Raw genomic sequence first — 14,769 nt, forward strand, 5'->3', positions numbered from 1 at the left:
ATTATTCTTTGTAGTATGTCTCAGTGGAATCAAGTCCAGCAGCTAGAAGCAAAATTCTTGGAGCAGATAGACCAGATTTATGATGACAAATTTCCCATGGAAGTCCGACATCTGCTAGCACAATGGATTGAAAACCAGGACTGGTAAGATCAAATGTTCTTTGTCTACATTTAAAAAAAAAATATATATCTCTTATAAAGCTTGAATTTTAGGAAACTTTTATGTACAGGCAGGATATTGGGTGCATAGTTATTACTGTGTGCAGATATAAATTCAAATAAAAAGCCTATCCTTAGGAATATATAGAGAACTTTTTATTATTCTGATAAAATATTGCCTTTAATATAAAGCAACTTTGTGCCACTTACCACATTTGTTCTCTGTTTATTTTTGATGAAAGTATTGACCAGAAATAAACAGAAAACAAATGTGGCAACTTAAGAAACTATCAAAATCAAGAAACAGTAACTGTAATAACAAATATTAAGTGTGATGTGTAATGGACATGAAAAATTGATATGATACGAAGGATACATGTATGCTATACAATATATACTATGTGTACATTAACACAATAATCATATTTCTAAGTAACGTACAATATACTGTAGCTGTACATATTGCTTACATAAAGCTATTACAATTATTCCCTTTGCTATTAAAGGGTCTATAGGAATAAATACATTTTGTTAGTTATTTTACAAGCTGCCCAATGAAAACTTAGTAATATTTTAAAAGGAAAGGAACAATAATCTTCCTAGCATAGTATTAGCTCTTTCCAAAATACTGGTGTACCCTTGCAGTTCTATTTTTTATGAGCTAAGCCTGTGGGAGATGATGCATTATGATAGGAACAATCTGAATTTGTAAGCAAGCCTTTTCTAAGCAGTCAGTAGCCCAGTTTTGCATGTAATGTTATCCAACCATGGTTGAACATACTAGTTCTTCAGCCTACTGAAATATTTACTGGGGTTTAATGGGACTTTCCTCTGAACATGCTTAGGACTTCAGTCTTAAAACAAATAAGAACATGCATGAAGCTGATGATTCCAGACACCCATTCTAGGGCCTAATACTTTTCTTGAACAAAGAATTTGAAGGCTTTAACCATTACTTTTTTGTTTCGGTTTTTCATGTATGTGTTTTATTCATATAAATTTTGCGTTACACAGGGAATCTGCATATAACAATGAACCTATGGCAGCCATCCTCTTGCAGAACTTACTAATAAAGCTGGACGAACATTTTGACCGTGTTTCCCAAGAGAAGAATCTCCTCTTGATACACAATCTAAAGAGAATCAGGAAAGTTCTTCAGGTGAGTCTATTGCCTTCACACACAACACCTTGAGGCTAAAGAGGAATCATGAAGCAGTCTGTTTCATGAGCAATGAACTACCATAATTTTTATTAGGTTTCAAGCCAGGAAGATCTGCACACAGCCTCAATTTATGGAAATAGATGCAATGCATTCACTTATAAGTATTTGGTCATTACAGTCCACCAAAATCAGGGGCTTCAGTCTGCTCTTAGTTACCTGTTTACCCACGTGACCAAACTGGGGGACCAATATTTCCTATTGCAGTGTGCATCCCTTGTTTCTAGTTGTTGGTGCTGATGCAGGACGGAGGTTGCTTATTAGAGGAACGTTCCCAGTACCTTCTGTAAACTAGATGTGATATGTGAGATGCATCTACTCTACACCAAACATTTGAAGTTGCCTATGTCCTTAGGCCCAGACGGGGGCTGGTCGCACTCCCCCAGACGGTGATCCCTCTGGGGGTCCTCCTATTTGATGTAAGTCTTAGGAACTCCTGCTGCCAGATTGACCTATGGCATCACTTCCAGCAGATGGACTGCAAGTAAATGATTGCCCCATGCCCAAGCCAAACCTCTCTCATCTGTATTCAATAAAGTTGTGACCTGTTTCTTTCCAAATTAGTCTGTGCTGTTCACTTGGTGGGTCAGGAATGGGGAAGCACAATGGCTTGGCCTGCAGTGGCTTTAAAAACAGATATTGGCAATGAAGAAAAACATTTTTCATGCCTGAGACAGCAATTGCTTCTGTAACATTGTGTGAAAAAGGATAGGCCCGAAAGCCAATTTAAATGAACTTTTCCTGACATGACATAGGACTTTACCACCTGAGTATGGGTGGGTATTTACAGGTGACTTGCTACTTTGAAAGCAACCCCATATTTAACCCTCCCGGTAAAAACAAATGTTTACATGTTAAAGGAAAGTCCTGGGGATTCACAGGCACTATTGGTCAAACTAGGTATTATAAAAGCATATCTCATGTGTTGTTAGAAGGCTAGTCATGCCAAACTCCTACAAAATTGGGTGGGATTTAAAACACAGCAGAGGGATTGTGAGAGTTGCTGGACTCTCCCCCCCCCCGCCCCCACCTGTGCATTTGCTCATGATTCAGTGGGTAATTTTTTCCTGTTAGGGTTACTTCTATTATATATTTGTTATGTTTTTATTTATTTTTTCATGGTACAGAAGATACATTTTTAGAAAACAGTTGTTACAACAGTAAAGAACAAATAACTGGTCCTGAAAAAATTACAAACTTTTGTCATTTTTTTGGTAATAAAGTTTCATTTGATTACGTATTCTAAAAGATCAAGCCACATTTTTCCATGTGTTGGGTGGATTCCTGCCACAGTTGAACAATTTATGTATTCAATAAAAGTTTTGCTATATGTTATAAAAGGAATAGGGATTGTATTTGCCCATTGCCCCTCTGACCTGACATGTTAGTTTCTCAGCCAGTGCTATTGACCATACTCTGGTTTATCCAGAATCAATGTTAAGCCCAATGCCACTTTTCCAACATCAGGCAATCTCCATACAGGCAACTGTAAATAGAAAGGAAAAGAAGTCATCATGAAGGTAATTTTGAGCTGGTGGGATCATAAGCCTGAATAGTGCTAGTGCAAGTGACATTGAGCCCCAAAAGGGAAGAAACTGCTTGGAGGAGGTAGTGTGGCATGGGAAGCACATACAGATGAAAGGTTCAGCACCTCTCTCCCACTTGCCCATACTATACTAAATTTCCCATCCCACTCTCATATCACACCAGAGTGTTTTGCCTGTGTGTGGGGGGGGGGGGAGAGAGAGAGAGAGAGAGAGAGAGAGAGAGAGAGAGAGAGAGAAGATATATGAGAACCTCTGTTCTTCCTTTTCTGGGGTGGGCAGTAACTGCAAGAGGGGGTATCTGGAAGAGCTAGAGTTAATAACCCCATCTGTCCTCAGAGGTCCAGCCTCCAATGGCTACGTTTCATTTAAAACAAAAAAGTGAGTGGAAAATTAGACATAACTACATGTTACGTGTAGCTTTGTGGTCAGGTTGCCCAGTGCAGATCTTATTTGTATTCCACATTGTGATAACACCTTGAAATGTATCCCAGATTTTTATGTGTGAAATATTCTGCAGCAAATGGAGATTGTGGAAAGTGTTGTTTGAGACTTGGAAGTTTGAACTCTGTGCACAAGTCTATTGGATGTTAGTCCAGTGAAACCTGTTGCCTTATTTAATAGGTGTTTCTTAATTCTTTGAGACCATCATGGCAGCAAATGTACACCAGCGCTTCTGAGGAAGTGGGTGGAGGGGGGGCGGGAAACAACACATGTGGCTTAAAACTAATACTACATTTCTATGTGAGGTTTTGTAATGCATTTCCTCTTGCTGACCTAGATTTAGAATTCTCAACATAGATAAGTGGCTTCCAATAATGATTACCTGAACTCAAGAAAACTCTCCTTGCATTTTAGCCTCAAACAGTGATAGGGCTGGCTCTAGCCATTTTGCCACCTGAGACTGAACCCTAAATGGCACCATACTATCCCCAAGTTAGGTGCACACTAGTAAAAGCTGAGCAATGCATACAACTGGTGCTAAATGAACAACTACTTTATAGGCAGTTAAAGCCCCTACTCAAGATCACTTAAGAACACCAATTCAACAACCCTCATCCTTAGCATCCCGTAGCCACCCTACCATACTCACACAGGCAGGGTGGGTAAAGACCAACCCCATTTCCCCCACTCCATTTCTTTGCAATGGAGCTGTAATTCTAACCTGCATCAGTACTTGTGATTCAGATCCAAGGGTTCTTCTGAACTATTTAATACTGAGCACACATAATCTTCGAGATGTAGAGGTATATATTTAACAGTACAGTCGTACCTTGGATCCCGAATGCCTTGGTACTCGGACGTTTTAGCTCTCAAACACCGCAAACCCGGAAGTGAATGTTCTGGTTTGTGAACATTCTTTGGAACCCTAACGTCCGACGGGGCTTTCGCGGCTTCCAATTGGCTGCAGGAGCTTCCTGAAGCCAATCAGAAGCTGCACTTTGGTTTCTGGACATTTTGGAAGTCGAACGGAGTTCTGGAACGGATTCTGTTCGACTTCCTAGGTACAACTGTATTACATAAATGTCCATGTTTGACATACTTATCAGCAGATAAAGCAGAGGGAACGTAGGTACTGCAGCTGTCAAAAAAAGTAAATTAACAGCTCTCCTTATGCAGAACCTGAGCTGAATCGGAGCTAATTGAAATCAAGTGGTTTGAGCACAAGATTTAATAATTTAGTCATGACTAACTTCGGTTAAAATTAAGCAATGGAGGGTGGGTTTTTTGTATATAAAAAACCCCTGAAAGCAACCACTATTGTTATTTTTTTAATATGTGATATAAACGTACACACCGCCCAGAAAGGTTTGAAGTTTAAAGCTGGGTTTTAAAAAGAGATCATAACTCAGTGGCAGAGTGCATTCTTTTCATATCAGCCCTAGTTCAAGCCTCCTGCATCTCCAGTATCTTGGATAGCAGAGCTAAAAATACCCTTGTCCAAGATATCGAGGGCTACTCCTAGTCAGTGCTGGGATAGTTAGACCAATAGTCTTACTCGGTAACACTAAGCTTCATATATGTTAATTGATTTCAAATAACCAGGCACATCTCTGGAGTGGAAGTATCTAGGACCCAAAGTAACCCTGAAACTCGTGCCAAAAAATCCTTAAGGGTCATAGTGGGTGCAAAACTATTGTCAGCAAAGCAGTGCTTCTTGATCTATATGGACTAGGCCTGGACTATTTTTGATGCTATTTTCTGGGCTATTTTGTCTCTTGTTCTCAGGGAAAATACCAGAGTAGTCCTATGCATATAGCAGTGGTTGTTTCAAACTGTTTAAGAGAAGAAAGAAGAATATTGGCTTCAGCCAGCATGCCGGTACAGGTAACTCTGCTTTTAATTTGATATATACGTTTGTCTTTAAGGAGGCCTAAATCCACTGCAGATTCGGAACACTGATTTTAAAGGGTTTCAGCACATATAATTCGGGGCTGGATCATGGCCACTGGGTGCAGTCCTTGCCCATCAAATCCAAGATTGCTGTCAAGTTGTATATACCCTCCAGTATTTCACAGGTCAAAACAAGGCAACTCACGTGTATTTGTAGCACTTCTGTTCTCCCAACAGGAACTATTACCCTTCCTCTTGCCATGTATACTAATGCAGCATAGGTTATTGCATTTGCAATAACCTATGCTGCATTAGTATACATGGAAGTAATCACCACTGAACTCAATGGAACTTTAAGAATCTCAGTGATGATGCCGACACTGTGATGTTGGATGAGAAAGTAGGTCTCAAATCAGACATAAATATGTGAGAAATTAGGGAGTAGATTACTTGTACACCCATGCCAGTTTCATGAACAGATGTGGATCTCCATGCTTTGTGTGTTATTGTTTCCCCACAAAAGGGACTTGTGCAAGGTATTTCATGTGAATGAAAACATTAAAATCAGAAGTAACTGGGGGGGGGGGCATGAAAGCTAACAAATAAGGTCCTAAATCAGTTCTTTTAAAGTTATTGGTCACTGAATTTGTCTCTATGCCAAGAGAACTCATTTTGCTGAACTCATCTGTAAAATTCTTTTTTTTTTTAGGGACCTCTGGAAAAGTCACTACAGAATAACCTGGGTTTGGAAAGGCAAAGAAACGTTGAACACAAGGTGTCTGCAGTCAAGAACAGTGCACAGGCAAGTTACTACAGTTTGCCACATGTGTACCAAATGCCAACATATCTTCCTCAAGGTGCAGATATATCTCTGTGGACTTGCTATACAGACAGAGCAAGGCTGAGCCTACACATGCAGCAGAATGAGGTGGTAGAATGGAGCTGCACTACATTTGAGGCACACCACTTTTGAATGCTCCCCCATTTAAGAAATACAGCATGCAAGTAGAAAATTAGCACATCAAGGCTAAAAAGTTTTACTAAAGCTCATTGCATGTAATGCTGGTGTTTTTTTATCTGTGTGGATTTTGTAACATAAAGGAACTTCCGAAAATGTGATTCCCCCCACCTCCTGTCTGACATCATGTGGTCTATTCTAGCTCTTTGACATGCTACCACCTTGTTCTGTTGCTTATATCTTGCTTTTCTTAAACCCTGGAAACCAAGGCAGTATGATGTGGTTCTCAGGTAGCCTCGTGTCTCTTCAGACTTGCCAGACAGCACTCTATCTCTATGTGTGGGTGTGCAGATAGATATAAATGTAGAAAGAGATAAATGAAATCCTCAGTCTCATTAGTGTGGGCACCTTTTTTAGTTGATAAAGTATATTTTTAATTGACTGATCTGAGTTATTAATAAGATAAAATGTTGCTGCCAATGTATCCAATGCTAGTCGTACTCAGAGTAGATTGAAGTTAATGGACATGACTAGCAATAAGCATACAATATAGTTCAGCTCACTTTGCCCATTTAGGGCATACCCAGTTGCTCTGCGAGCAAGGCAGCAGCAAGAGATTCACAGGGAATACTATAGGGAATTCATATGGATCTGTTTGCCATTAAATCATTTTAATTTTAATTGAAAAAAGCAGATGACAGAACAAGATGTCAAATATTTAGAAGATCTGCAGGAGGAGTTTGACTTGAGGTATAAAACAATACAGAGCATAGGTAAGCTTTTCCATGTGTGTAAACCATATTAATTTGAAGGTTATTAACACTTTTAAAATGTTGTGTTTATTGTTGTTAATGCCTAAGTTTGCCTTGTGTTACATCCCAAAACTCAACAAATGGCATATTTGCAACAACGAAAACACCCAACCTATGTAACTACTGTATAGCAGTGATGAGGTATCCAATAGTTTAGTGGCAAATTCAGAAGTGCAGAGTCCCTTCATGATTGTCGTGGTCACAACTCCTATGGTTATGAGAAACAAGCCTAAAACTTTATTCTGCTTATGGTAGAATAAGGTCTTTAAATCTGCTGCTGTAAAACAACCCTCAGCACCTTGATCAAAAACTGTGATTGGCTGTTCAAAAGGGAGCTGTGAATTCCTTCTAATAAAATCCTTTACAAAGCTGAAGATTGGTGTAGGTGAAAATGGATGTTTGCTTTGTAAAGCGAATGCCTTATTATCACATCAAAGGTGGATTTAAGGTAGTGCAGCCAGGCCCCTCCCCTCACTGGACACTGCTGCAGGGCATCACAACTATGATATAGTGAATACACAGAACAGAATGCAAGAGGTTGGGAGGGGGAGAATTTTGGCCTCACCCAGGGCGCCACTGAAATCTGAAAGACCCAAAGCCTGCCCCGATTATATGTAGCATTACATAAGTGTGTTGTTCTGCATATGGTTCCATAAGCAATGTTCTCCACCAAAGTCCAGCATCCTTTCAAAATGTAGAATATTACCCATACAGGAAGCCAGATAAGTTTACGTATTATAAGCATGAGTTTGATCAGTTTCAAGAGATGCAGGCTCTTTAAAAGCCATTTCTTCTTGCTAGTCGATTACTAATGTCATACTGTCTTCTGAGTAATAATGTATTGACTCTTCCCTCAAATGATGACGATGATCCTGACCACAAACGGATCACTACTGCATCACTTTGCGTGATATTTAACCGCTATAAGCAGGCACCTTTGTGGGTCACTATTGACATGATAAAGGAAATGTGTGAACATATCTCTGGTTTCATCAAACTCTCATAAGTAACAGCTTCCCTGCTGAATCCCCAGGTGTGTGTCAGAATGCAGCTTGCATGTACTCTTCATGTCTGGAGTCTTAACCCTGCGAAACTTGGTCACAACTGAGGCTGCAATGCTTTGACTCTTACCTGGAAGTAAATCCCAGTGAATACAGTGGACACGTGTACAAAATTATGCTGCCTGTTCAGTTGAAAACAATGGAACGGCACTTAGTTACAACAAATTCCATTGCTTTCAGTTGGACTCAGTCATGACTAATTTTGCTGGCATGTACCATATAGGGCTTATAATAAGTACTATAAGTACTATACCTAAATGATCACTGTGCGCTGCCATTGTATACAATGTCAGAACTGGGTCTTTAGAGTGGTGGTACTTGCACTTTGGAACTGCTTCCTGTTGAATATCAGGCAGGCATGTCTCTGTTGTCTTTTTGGTGCCTGTTGAACACCTTCCTTTTTGAAGAAGCCTTCTAAGCGGAGATCTGTACTGGATTTGAAAGAGTGTGTGTGTGTGTGTGTGTGTGTGTGTGTAATGCTTCATAGGAAGTCATTAATAAATGAAATTACGTAATGATAAAAATGTGTATTTAATTTTCCAGCAATTTCATCATTAAGAGATTATAAAATGGAGGCAGAAGCTTCCCTATCTCCTCCTTGCAGCCTGAAGCTACCTATAGCTGTTCCTCATAAGGCTAGACCATGATTTTAGCAGTGTGTGTGTGTGTGTGTGTGTGTGTTAGCTGGGCTATGCTGTTTAAGAGGCTTACTCTTCTTGTGCCATACACATGCTATTTTGCATCTTCTTTTAGAACACACCAACAAAAACAGTATTGCTGTGAAACAAGAGATGCTGCTGTTGCAGGAGATGCTCAATACCTTAGACTACAAGAGAAAGGTTTGCTAAATTGTCTTCGTCGTTTGTATGTTTTTCTTTTGCACGCCACCCTATTCTGCTGATGTAAACGTAGAGGCAGCTTGCTTCAGAGTTCTTCATGTGGTTAAGCAGCAGGAAATTCCCAAGAGCTCGAGAGAGTCTGATGACTGCAGAGAGAGTACTGTCTGCCGCCTCCCAGATGTTTTGCACTATAGCTCCCACCATTCCTGACCATTGGCTATGTTAGCTGAGAATGATGGGACTTGGAATGCAACAATTGGAGGGCACAAAGGTTGCGGAAGGGTGTTCCACATATTTGAAAGTCAGAGGACTTAAGTTTGCATTTCCCCTTACATTTCTGACCTGCCCTTTCTCTAAAGAGCTCAGAGTAGCATGCGTGGGGCTATCCAAACATCTTATAACAACCTTCCGAGACAGACTAGGGTGGAAGAAAGTGATGAGTCAGGAGGCACATGCATGCAATCCTACTATTAGAATGACATTCAAAAATAATTCTCTCTTAAGCAGGGGCTGTTCTCTTCTTCCACAAGGAATAGGTTTGGTGTCGGAACAAAAGGGGCAGTGGTGAAGGAACCTCCATCCCTTAATGAATCACTGTTGATAGCACCTGTTGAATGGTGTGTTTTAAATCAGTATAGAGTACCATCATTTCATGCCTTGCAGGCTCCCGCATAGTGAGTTTCAAGGTGAGCTAGTGCAAGACAGGCGATCGAAGTAAAGCTGGATTATTATTATTTTTAAAATATAACTTATCATGACGGCTGGAGAACATGTCAGCAAAACTAGTGATTTCAACCTGAGAATTCTCCAGAAACCATGCTTTATTAAGTGCCAAAGTTGCTCACATCTGGTGAACTTTACATTCACTTGTATCTCTTGAAATTCTAGGCCAGTGGATAGTGGAAATCCTGAAGAATGTACATGTTAAATATCAGTATTGTTGGGGGGGAAAGGTTTTTTAAAAAAACAACAACACTATGATTGTTTAAAACTTTCCTACAATTAACTTTGTAAGATAAAATCAGAAAAATAAGGTCTGAAGCTCCCACTTTCGAAATGTCTTACCTTTCCTAAGTAGATAGTAATACTGATATGTATTCCATGGGGAATTGTGATCCAGTGTTAGTACTTTAGGGACCTTTTGAGCTTCTGAAGTTTGTATGCCGAAGTGGTTCATAGGTGGAATTTAGTCCAGACATATTATATAGCACCCTTTGCCAATCTGTTGCCCTCCAGTTGTTTTGGTCTAAACTCCCATCATGTATGTTGCCTGGGGTTGATGGGAATTCTAGTCCAAAATTGCTGGAAAGAAATTATTTTATGAAGGTTGCCCTGAATGCTTTCCTAAACAGAAAAGTCTGATATACATCCTGGAAGATGTTCAGATTTTGATTATCCTTACAAAGATGAGAGCCTCAGAGCTGTGAGTAGAAAAAATAGGTTGTCTCTTTGCATTTGTTATTGTAGTAGGCATTGTTGTATGCAGTGCTTTTTTTCTAAAAAAATGTTTAGGGGTACTCTCATTTTGACTCATGAAAATCACCATTTTATAGTTCAAATCTGGAAAAATAAACACAGTAAATGGGCAAAAGTACAAAGATCCACAAAATGTTTAGGGGTATGCGTACCCCTGCCTACCCCCAGAAAAAAGCACTGGTTGTATGGATGGTGAGCTCCAGAGCAGCCATACTGGCTGTGGCTAGTGGGAATTGTAGCTCAAAACATCTAGAGGCCCCCCAGTTGGTGAAGGCTATTCCAGAGCAATAAAGGACAGTTGCATTTATAAACATTCTTGGTCCTTGCTTGGACGAGAGATACACATCCTGTGTCTTTTAGGAAGTTCTCAGCAAAATGGCACAAATAATCAAAGAAGCTGAAGCCTTGGTGAATAACTTGCTAACAGAAGAATTAGTGGACTGGAAGAGAAGGCAACAAATTGCTTGCATCGGAGGGCCTCTGCATAATGGGCTTGATCAGCTGCAAAACTGGTAAACTTTTATCGGTAACTCCTATTTTCTGAGCGAAGTGCGACAGGAAGTGGTGCTGCTGCTTCTGCTGCTTCTCCCCAGCCCAGAATACCCAATACAAATTTAATCTTAGAGGTTAACAGAGTTTATGCAGCTTCTAAGAATGTATGCATCTGAAGTGAAAATAACTCCAGCAGGCATCACCTGCTCTGAAAAGGGCCCTTTGAAACAAGGTTGCTGCAATGGAAGAAATGAGGGGCTGTGGCTGGGGAATCACTGTTAGGGTTGTAGTACGGGCCACATGATCTCCTGCAATGATTTTGCAAAGTTTTTTGCAGATAAAGTCGCTCAGATTCGGGAAGAGGTAGACGCCACCGTGGGAGCAGGGCCGGGGCGGGAGAGTGCTAGAGTCCTGTCTAGTCAAATTGCGTGGGATCAATTCCAATCTGTTACCTCCGAGGATGTGGACAGGCTGCTTGGATGAGTGAAACCAACCACCTGTCTCCTTGATCCTTGCCCATCCTGGCTTATAAAAGCTAGCCGGGAAGGGCTGGGCGATGGGCTTCGTGGGGTGGTGAATGCTTCCCTCCGTGAGGGAGCCTTCCCAGACCCGCTGAAAGAGGCGGTTATTAAACCGCTTCTTAAAAAACCATCTTTAGATGCGGCCACGATGGCCAACTATCGCCCAGTCTCAAATCTTCCATTCTTGGGCAAGGTGATTGAGCGAGTGGTTGCTGAACAACTCCAGGCACGCCTGGAAGAAGCGGACCATTTGGATCCCTTCCAGTCAGGATTCAGGCCTCATCACGGGACTGAAACTGCCTTGGTCGCACTGGTTGATGATCTCCGGCGGGCTAGGGACAAAGGTGAGAGCTGTTTCCTAGTTCTGCTGGATCTCTCAGCGGCGTTTGATACCATCGACCATAACATCCTTCTGGACCGTCTTGAGGGGCTGGGAGCTGGGGGCACTGTCATACAGTGGTTCCGCTCCTTCCTCCTGGGCCATGTTCAGAAAGTGGTGGTGGGGGATGAGTGTTCAGACCCCTGGGCTCTCACTTATGGGGTGCCTCAGGGTTCTGTCCTCTCCTCCATGCTTTTCAACATCTACATGCAGCCGCTGGGAGAGATCATCAGGGGGTTTGGGCTGGGTGTTCATCAGTATGCGGATGATACCCAGCTCTACCTCTCTTTCAAATCAGAACCAGTGAAGGCGGTGACGGTCCTGTGTGAGTGTCTGGAGGCGGTTGGAGGATGGATGGCGGCAAACAGATTGAGATTGAATCCTGACAAGACAGAAGTACTGTTTCTGGGGGACAGGAGGCGGGCAGGTGTGGAGGATTCCCTGGTCCTGAATGGGGTAACTGTGCCCCTGAAGGACCAGGTGCGCAGCCTGGGAGTCATTTTGGACTCGCAGCTGTCCATGGAGGCACAGGTTAAATCCGTGTCCAGGGCAGCTGTGTACCAGCTCCATCTGGTACGTAGGCTGAGACCCTATCTGCCCGCGGACTGCCTCGCCAAAGTGGTGCATGCTCTGGTTATCTCCCGCTTGGACTACTGCAATGCGCTGTACATGGGGCTACCTTTGAAGGTGACCCGGAAACTACAACTAATCCAGACCAAATCCAGACTGGTGACTGGGAGCGGCCGCTGAGACCATATAACACCGGTCTTGAAAGACCTACATTGGCTCCCAGTACGTTTCCGAGCACAATTCAAAGTGTTGGTGCTGACCTTTAAAGCCCTAAATGGCCTCGGTCCAGTATACCTGAAGGAGTGTCTCCACCCCCATTGTTCTACCCGGACACTGAGGTCCAGCACCGAGGGCCTTCTGGCGGTTCCCTCACTGCGAGAAGCCAAGTTACAGGGAACCAGGCAGAGGGCCTTCTCGGTAGTGGCACCCTCCCTGTGGAACGCCCTCCCACCAGATGTCAAAGAGAACAACAACTACCAGACTTTTAGAAGACATCTGAAGGCAGCCCTGTTTAGGGAAGCTTTTAATGTTTGATGTATCACAGTATTTTAATATTCTTTTGGAAGCCGCCCAGAGTGGCTGGGGAAACCCAGCCAGATGGGCGGGGTATAAATAATAAATTATTATTATTATTATTATTATTATTATTATTATTATTGTAGCCAGTTGCAAAACCTCCATCGAAAGATAGAGAGTATATCCCACCCCAGCCATTGGCACTGTGCACTTTATCCTGAGAAAGATAGCTGCTTTTGGATTTCTTTTGTTGGTTCTGGAAACAGGAGACAACAGAGATTTTCTCCTCCCTCTTGTTTCACCGCACCCTAGTTGAATTGTCAACCCATTTATCTGTTTTCTGTGCCTTTCCCCCATCTTCTATACCTGAGCTCTCACCGTCTGCTGCAATGGGACACATCACAAAGGAATACAGAGAGATAAGAACACAGCTCACCGTATGCAATTATATAGAACTTGCCAAAGACAAAATACAAAAATAAGACATTTAGATTCCACCAGGTGTCCATTTCACTGCATGTGTGTGAAGGAAAGAGAGAGAGAGAGAGTTGATCCTTTCTTTTCATTTATTCAGTTTCACTCTGATGGCAGAGAGTCTTTTTCAAATAAGAAGGCAGCTGGAGAAACTGGATGAGCTTTTGGTCAAGCTCACGTATGAGGGAGACCCCATTCCCCTGCAAAGACCTCACTTGCTGGAAAGAGTGAACTTTTTGCTCTACAGCCTCTTCCAAAGGTGCGTAAGCTTATGTTACGTGTTAAGTGTAATTTGTGACTGAAAGGCATGTCAACATATAGCTCCTGTCATGAAAATGCAATATGTGTCTGAAAAAGTAACCCTGCCATGTTGAAGAATTTGTCTTCACGAGATGAAATAATCTTGCTTATCCTTCAGTATTTCTCTATACATGTTTATGCAAAGTACTAACAAATATATTTACTTCCTTTTGTATTAGTTCATTTGTAGTTGAGAGACAGCCCTGCATGCCAACCCATCCTCAGAGGCCTTTGGTTCTTAAAACTTTAATACAGTTCACTGTTAAACTTAGGTGAGTAAAGGCTATCACGTAACCATTTACTTGATTTGCTTAGTGTCCTGGAGTATCTCTTCAAAACTTCTTACGCACACTCAGTGGCGGAGCTTCATGTTCCGGCACTGGGGGGCGGAGAGCAGGCGGGGGCGGGGCAGGCATGTGTCCTGGGGCGGGGTGCCCGGGGCAGGCAGGGACGCAGTCGCGATGGCACCCCACCGGGATTGCGCTGCCGGGGGTGGGGTGCTCCCCCCCGCACTCCTCTTCCTCCGCCACTGTGCACGCTGGGCCAAATATTTTTAAACATTAAAACTTCTATTGTCTTTTGTTCTTGAAGAAATCAGTTTTTTAAATGGAGCTGCTAAATGGAAAAGATTATGGACCTGAAGACTCAGGCCAGCATCTATCACAGCATCTTTCAGAAGATGAGAACAACAGCTTCTCTTCACTTTGACTAATTCATACTACTTTTAGTTACTATTGGACTGCATCTGCGAGTCTCATGCATTTGGCGGCAGGTTTCACACTAACATCGTGGATGTGATTTGCAAAGTATGCATGGATTGCTTAATTTGGCTGTTCAAGATTATCATAAAAACTGTTATGACAGCTAATTTCCCTAGGCAATTATCATTGTTTGCTATTAAATGTATGAAGCTTTTTCCCCCCTTCCTTTTTCTCCCCTAGACTGCTTATTAGATTGCCAGAGCTGAACTACCAGATCAAAGTGAAAGCTGCTATTGACAGGTAGATAACTTGCAGGGTATTGGGGGGAGGATCTCATGATTTCTTCAGACTGTTAACAACATTTTGGGTAATATGCAACTAAGACTGCAATTCACACAAGAAAACAAGTTGCTGT

The 14,769-nt window shown here is 42.0% G+C and overlaps 2 protein-coding genes across 6 annotated transcripts in view; both read left to right on the forward strand.

Moving 5' to 3' along the window:
- STAT4 (signal transducer and activator of transcription 4) overlaps positions 1-14,769 on the forward strand; it is a 36,774-nt gene that overhangs the window by 3,450 nt on the left and 18,555 nt on the right. For all 5 annotated transcript variants that reach the window (XM_081023998.1, XM_081023999.1, XM_081023997.1 and 2 more), the window contains exons 2-11: positions 15-143; positions 1,173-1,317; positions 5,151-5,249; positions 5,965-6,057; positions 6,908-6,986; positions 8,840-8,925; positions 10,762-10,913; positions 13,454-13,612; positions 13,833-13,925; positions 14,595-14,654. In XM_081023998.1, the coding sequence (XP_080880124.1) occupies positions 16-143; positions 1,173-1,317; positions 5,151-5,249; positions 5,965-6,057; positions 6,908-6,986; positions 8,840-8,925; positions 10,762-10,913; positions 13,454-13,612; positions 13,833-13,925; positions 14,595-14,654 (1,094 nt within the window). In that variant the 5' untranslated portion in view covers position 15. The remainder of the gene's footprint in view (positions 1-14; positions 144-1,172; positions 1,318-5,150; positions 5,250-5,964; positions 6,058-6,907; positions 6,987-8,839; positions 8,926-10,761; positions 10,914-13,453; positions 13,613-13,832; positions 13,926-14,594; positions 14,655-14,769) is intronic.
- On the forward strand, positions 11,188-13,361 carry LOC308463322 (uncharacterized protein; the record flags this gene model as incomplete). Its single annotated transcript, XM_080981588.1, has 3 exons — positions 11,188-11,758; positions 12,092-12,366; positions 13,146-13,361. The coding sequence occupies exons 1-3, from the start codon at positions 11,563-11,565 to the stop codon at positions 13,359-13,361; spliced, it is 687 nt and encodes a 228-aa protein (XP_080837714.1). The 5' UTR covers positions 11,188-11,562.

Source organism: Podarcis pityusensis (genome assembly GCF_964106645.2).
Source record: "Podarcis pityusensis genome assembly, chromosome: 1".
NCBI classification, from domain to species: domain Eukaryota; kingdom Metazoa; phylum Chordata; class Lepidosauria; order Squamata; family Lacertidae; genus Podarcis; species Podarcis pityusensis.